Source organism: Humulus lupulus, chromosome 5 (assembly GCF_963169125.1).
Source record: "Humulus lupulus chromosome 5, drHumLupu1.1, whole genome shotgun sequence".
NCBI classification, from domain to species: domain Eukaryota; kingdom Viridiplantae; phylum Streptophyta; class Magnoliopsida; order Rosales; family Cannabaceae; genus Humulus; species Humulus lupulus.
In genome coordinates, this window is record NC_084797.1 from 243,785,096 (window position 1) to 243,790,899 (window position 5,804).

At 38.1% G+C, this 5,804-nt stretch overlaps 1 protein-coding gene across 1 annotated transcript; it reads left to right on the forward strand.

Moving 5' to 3' along the window:
* Positions 1-310: 310 nt before the first annotated feature.
* On the forward strand, positions 311-2,123 carry LOC133778707 (protein CANDIDATE G-PROTEIN COUPLED RECEPTOR 7-like). Its single transcript, XM_062218714.1, has one exon. It carries the CDS (start codon positions 499-501, stop codon positions 1,816-1,818), a length of 1,320 nt encoding a protein of 439 aa, XP_062074698.1. The 5' UTR covers positions 311-498; the 3' UTR covers positions 1,819-2,123.
* The last annotated feature ends 3,681 nt before the right edge of the window (positions 2,124-5,804 follow it).

Below are 5,804 nucleotides of genomic sequence, written 5' to 3' on the forward strand. Positions count from 1 at the left end.
CACTGAAAGGAAATTACAAGAGTACTTAGGTACCTAAGGTATACTCGTAACTACCTAATGAAAGAATTAATAATACATCAAATCTTTAAATAATGAAACAATGAAATAAGCTTGACTTACCAAAACATTTCAAGTCTTTGAGTCGGTCAATAATCCACTGAACCAGTTCCAAACTTTCTTTCTACGCATTTTCATTAACTACGAAATTACAATTTAACCCTCGCCTAACTGCCACTAATCCCTTATTTAAAACAAAAACACCGCCCCAAATCCGTAATTTCAGAGGACGAATATAACATTTTCCAAGTCTCCAAAAAAATCCAGATTGGGGTTCAAGCCGAGTTCGTTAAAGATCAAATTTTTATTAACCAATCTCTAAAGGCTTCAATAAACCCATTCATAAAAGCAAAAGAATTTCATATATTCAGATCTGAGATTGGCAAAGTTTCTCTCCCGGAGACCCTAAAATCTTCAGATCTGAGAGATCAGAGCTCAATCATGGCGACCGAATGGACTCGATTCGCCTTCTTGCTTTCGATTACAATGGCCTTCTCTCTCTGTTTCGCCGAAATTCGATTCTCCGAGATCCGAAACGAGGCCCGGCCGATTGTCCCTTTAGACGAGTTTGGATTCACTCACAAGGGTCGACTCGAGCTCGATGTTTCGAAGATCTCGATTTCCTCCAAGAACTCGGAGCCCAAATTCGCTAATGTCGGATTCTTCCTCTGTACGCGGGAGTCGTGGAACCATGTCTTCCAGCAGCTTGAGGATGGTGAGGCCGACTGTGCTCTCAGATCTGATATGGTGAAGAAGGTTCTCACGTTCACGTCTCTCAAAACCCCAACCGGTGGGAAGCTCAAAATTGTATATAATGAGACCGATGCGGATCAGTACACACTCCTTTTCGCTAATTGCAATCCGGGGTCGACGGTCTCCATGAATGTACGGTCGGCGATGTACAATCTCGATGGAAAGGACAATGTCCGGGACTACCTCTCCGCCGGTAAAACTGTACTCCCTAGGGTTTACTTTCTGTTCTCGTTGTCGTATTTTATGATCGCCGGTCTTTGGGTTTACGTGCTATACAAGAAACGACTCACCGTTTTCCGAATCCATTTCTTTATGCTCGCTGTCGTAATTCTCAAGGCGTTGAATCTTCTTTGCGAGGCGGAGGACAAGAAGTATATTAAGCGCACTGGTAGTGCTCATGGTTGGGATGTGTTGTTCTACATATTCAGCTTCATGAAGGGTGTCACACTCTTCACCTTGATTGTTTTGATTGGAACTGGGTGGTCCTTCTTGAAGCCTTACTTGCAGGATAAGGAAAAGAAGGTCTTGATGATTGTGATTCCACTTCAGGTTGTTGCCAACATTTCCCAAGTTGTAATTGATGAGACCGGGCCATTTGGGCAAGACTGGTTCACTTGGAAGCAGGTGTTCTTGCTCGTCGATGTCGTTTGCTGCTGCGCTGTGTTGTTCCCTATCGTTTGGTCGATAAAGAACTTGCGTGAAGCTGCCAAAACTGATGGCAAAGCCGCTGTCAATTTGATGAAGCTGACCCTTTTCAGGCAGTATTACATTGTGGTCATCTGTTACATTTACTTCACTCGTGTTGTGTTCTTTGCTTTGGAGACTATCACCTCCTACCGGTATCTTTGGACCAGTGTAGTGGCTTCGGAGCTGGCCACTCTCGCTTTCTATGTTTTTACGGGTTACAAGTTCAAGCCTGAGGCCCACAATCCTTACTTTGTGATTGATGATGAGGAAGAAGAGGCTGCCGCTGAAGCTTTGAAGCTTGAGGATGAATTTGAATTGTAATTCGCCCCGAAGAAGATGGTGCAGCCTCCAAATTTGTTCGATCAATCACAGATGGGTCCTGCCCTATCCGATATTTATAGGCATTATTGAGATACAACTGGTACTATGTTTTTTCTCCTTTCTATGCTGTTGACTTTATCTTGTCTTTAATTTTGAGTTAGTAGGATAGCTTCATACTCTTGTGAAACTCTGTGAATTGGATACTGTGTTTATGTTTGTCAATTGGATAGTATGTACAAGTAGAAGTAGTGATACTCAATAATTGGAATTCATTTTTGTGATAAATGTATGATGGTTTTACCTAATTTTCGTTTATAATTCACCCTTGATTTACATAACAGGGAATTTTGATTTTTTCAGCTTTGGTAAGACTTTTGGGAGTGGTTGTTAGTAAAAAAAAACACCAGGTTAATTGAACGAATTGAAGTGCATAGTTATACATTAGAGTAGAAAATGAATACTTTTGTTTTCATTCCAATATTTTAAAAGTTGAAATTAGGAATTTTGGATGAATTTGATTAAAAAAATGTCAATTGAATGTCCAAGATTAAAAAAAAAGATAATAAAATAACCAGCTGAATCTACGGCTGGCTTGGATTAGATGGAATATTATCATTATATATCCGTATTTAGTTGAGACTGGATAAAATATATTCTAAAAATTGAGATATCGATCTTTTGAAGTTAAGGCAATCCAAATCAGTAGTTCATATCTCATTTCACTGGTTCATATCTTTTTGTATTCTTCAATACTTTGCAGTAAACCAAACACGTAATCCTCAAACTGCTACAACTTGTCTGTGGAGGATTCTCTCATCAACACTTGATTGTGTTTTTCAACACTTTGCATTCAAGGATAGACCCCTGAACCTTGGCCCATAACAAGATTCTTCAGTGAGAGTCTCAGCCATCAATTTATTTTTCCTATCATTGCTCCAACAGCTTTCCTTTGTAGCTGTTATAGTATTCAATTTCGTCATCGTTGGATATACCTTTCCAGATATGTCACATATATTTTGAAGTCAGGCAACTTTTGCCTTCTTGAAGGTAATCAAAGACATTTTCTCTCCCATCAGGAACTTTTCTTTCCTGTTTTTCCATCTCCTCAACCAGAGCAGCAGCTATCTTCAGCTGATTTTCATGAGTGGACTAGTTTAGCTACCTCAGGTTGTGCAGTTATAATAGCTGTGTGATAATACTAGCCCTGAAAGGACTTGAAACTGAATCAGCAAGAGCTTGTTTGCACTAGGCCGTACGTCTGAGGCGGTAAATGATTTGATTTGCAACTCCTGTGAGTGCACCGTTCTCACCAACAAATCTAGAATGGTTTTGGGATCCTCAACTTAAAACTAGAGCACCCTGATTACAGCAGAAAAGAGATGTACCAAATTGTACATTCACTAGCGCATCATAGGGTTGTCATTTTAACCAGCAGACTAGGTACCCGCCCCATTAGCAGTCGAACCCTGACCTCGTTTAAGCAGGGATGGAAGCATATGTGGGAGTAGGGGGAGACATTTTTGGAGCAGAGGCGAGGGTGAGAGCGCCATCTTTGACCTTGTCCGATCCTGTTCACATCACTAGGTCACTGGTATCAGTATTCGATTTCTGGTTTTCGATGATTATAGGCGTTGGACCTTTGTCTGAGGCTAAAGTGCAGGAAGTAAGAATTCCATGAGAATTTGGCCAGAGTGTTTTGCAGGCTCTTGTCCAAATTAAGGTGCTGTTTTGTAACAGCGAAAGGTGAAGAGTATTCTGTGATATTTAGTGGGATGGAATGGTCAATCTGCCTTTTGAGTATAAATGGTAAGAAGCTGAAGCCAAACCAGTCACATTATCACCCATACATTGTCAATTGAAAACAACCAAATGGGAATATGCCACATATTTTACTTCAATTGAATCAATTGTTTTATGTCTCATGATTTGGCAAATGTATATTCTATTAGATTCATTCAGTAAATTCACTTTTTCAACAAAAATAAACAAATAATGAAGCACACTATACTACATATTTTCACAATAGTTTCATTTGTCGACTTTTCTCCAACCTAAAACCATCCAAGCAAAGAGTGAAGAGCATACATGTCAACTTAAGTACTGATGGAAAAAAAGGATAAAAGAGGTCGAAAAAATTAAGGAAAAGAAAGACTAAAGGATCCCAAAAACAAAGGGAATCTTCTTATCTTACTGGTAAGTATTTGATGAATTTATTGTTAGATTTATAATGTGATGATGAGTACAAAATCATATAAACCATAGTGATCAACATCAAACACAATGTATATAGATCAACATCAAACACAATGCAAATAATTTTCATAGAATATTGATATATCAATGGAACTTTGTATTAAAAGCATAATAAAGGAAGAACAAGAGGGATACATGGATTCTAAACCATTACACACTCTCACTCATTCATCTTTATTTCCCAATATCCAACAACCTAAATATATAGGTCTCATATGCTCTCATTAATGAGCAAATTATAACCCAATGGGCCGATTAGTGATCAAGTTGGGTGCATCCATGTGCCTAAGTATAGTTAGTTAACTTTATCATCCTATTTTGGTCTTAATTAAACAATAAACACCATATCATTCATACAAATATATAATTATCCTTGTATGCTAATAACGACACTGCGTGAACTATACTTAATTATGCTAGTCCAAGTAAATTTGTAAACATTTATTATACTAAATTTAGCCTCAACGTGTTACAATCTTAATTGTAATGGTAACCAAAGGAGAATTGAACAGCAGTAGATTTTTATTTCTTAGAAACACTATGGTATGGTTCGTTATTGAATGAGACTAGAAATTAGAAAGATGAATCAATTAACTATGACAAATACTTTAATAATAAAAGATGGGAGGAGCTTCATCAATGTTTAAAATGTAACCTTTTTTTTTTCCTCCTAAGAAAGATAGAACACAATAAAGGTTGATAATCTAGCTATTTTTTTGACATCATGTTGGAAGTTGCATCTTTTGTCAATTGTCAGTTATCATAATAAAATAAAATAAAAAATTTCTCCCTCACTTAAAGTTGGACTTTGCTATTAAGTTTGAGAGCAAGTCTATTACATGTCACCATGAGCTGAGCTTGTTCTTAGGCCCAAAGAGTTTTTTCTTTAAAATTTCAACTATCCACTAATGAGCCACGCTCAGGATTAGGTGACTAATGAGCCATGCTCTGGAGGTCCCATACCCTCCTAGCCATGTGACTTGTGGGTCACCTTAGCCTTTTCCGGCTCTGGTTCTAGATTTCTAGCATTTGGCTAGACAAGCGCTTATTAATATTCATCGAACTTGAGGTCGGTCCGACATTAATGCTCATGTGAGTCATTCAATGCAGATGTCGATTAGATCTAATCTTTGTTGGCTTGCGTTAAACATGCTAAACCGTCCTTGACTTATGAGTCAATGCTCTGACTAATGAGTCAGTGCCGTTCACAAGTAAGCAATGCTACCAGGCCTATATCATATGTCAAATATATAAACATGGGCATTCATCACGCTTACTTAACAGTTGCTAGCATAATAATGATCATGCACAAACACAGAAATTCAAGATCTGAACAGTTTCATAGTCAATAATCATGGCATGCCTTAATGATATCTTTACACAAATGAGCAAGCTTGCTAAGCATTCAATATGCTATCAATGTCCACATTTAACATTCAATATGCTTCAATGATAATTACGCATGTCACATATGGGGTGCAGCTTTTACACTTTTATCTTAGTCCGTTTTCTTACCTCTGGTTCGAACGAGAATTAATGTAAGAACGACCTGACTTTAAGTCCTTTAGCGGTGACCTGGTCATAACCAAATATGGGATTCCATAAATAAAATGAATAACAAAGGTTCATAAACCAAAACCTAGCCTCCGAGACATTGAATACTACTAAACCGGGTAGTAGGATCGATCCCGAGGCCTAAGGCTTGAATCCCTGAGCCAAAAACCTAATTCTGG

Coding starts and splice junctions, on each gene's coding strand:
- LOC133778707 (XM_062218714.1), top strand. CDS start 499: ATGGCGACCGAATGGACTCGATTCGCCTTCTTGCTTTCGATTACAATG.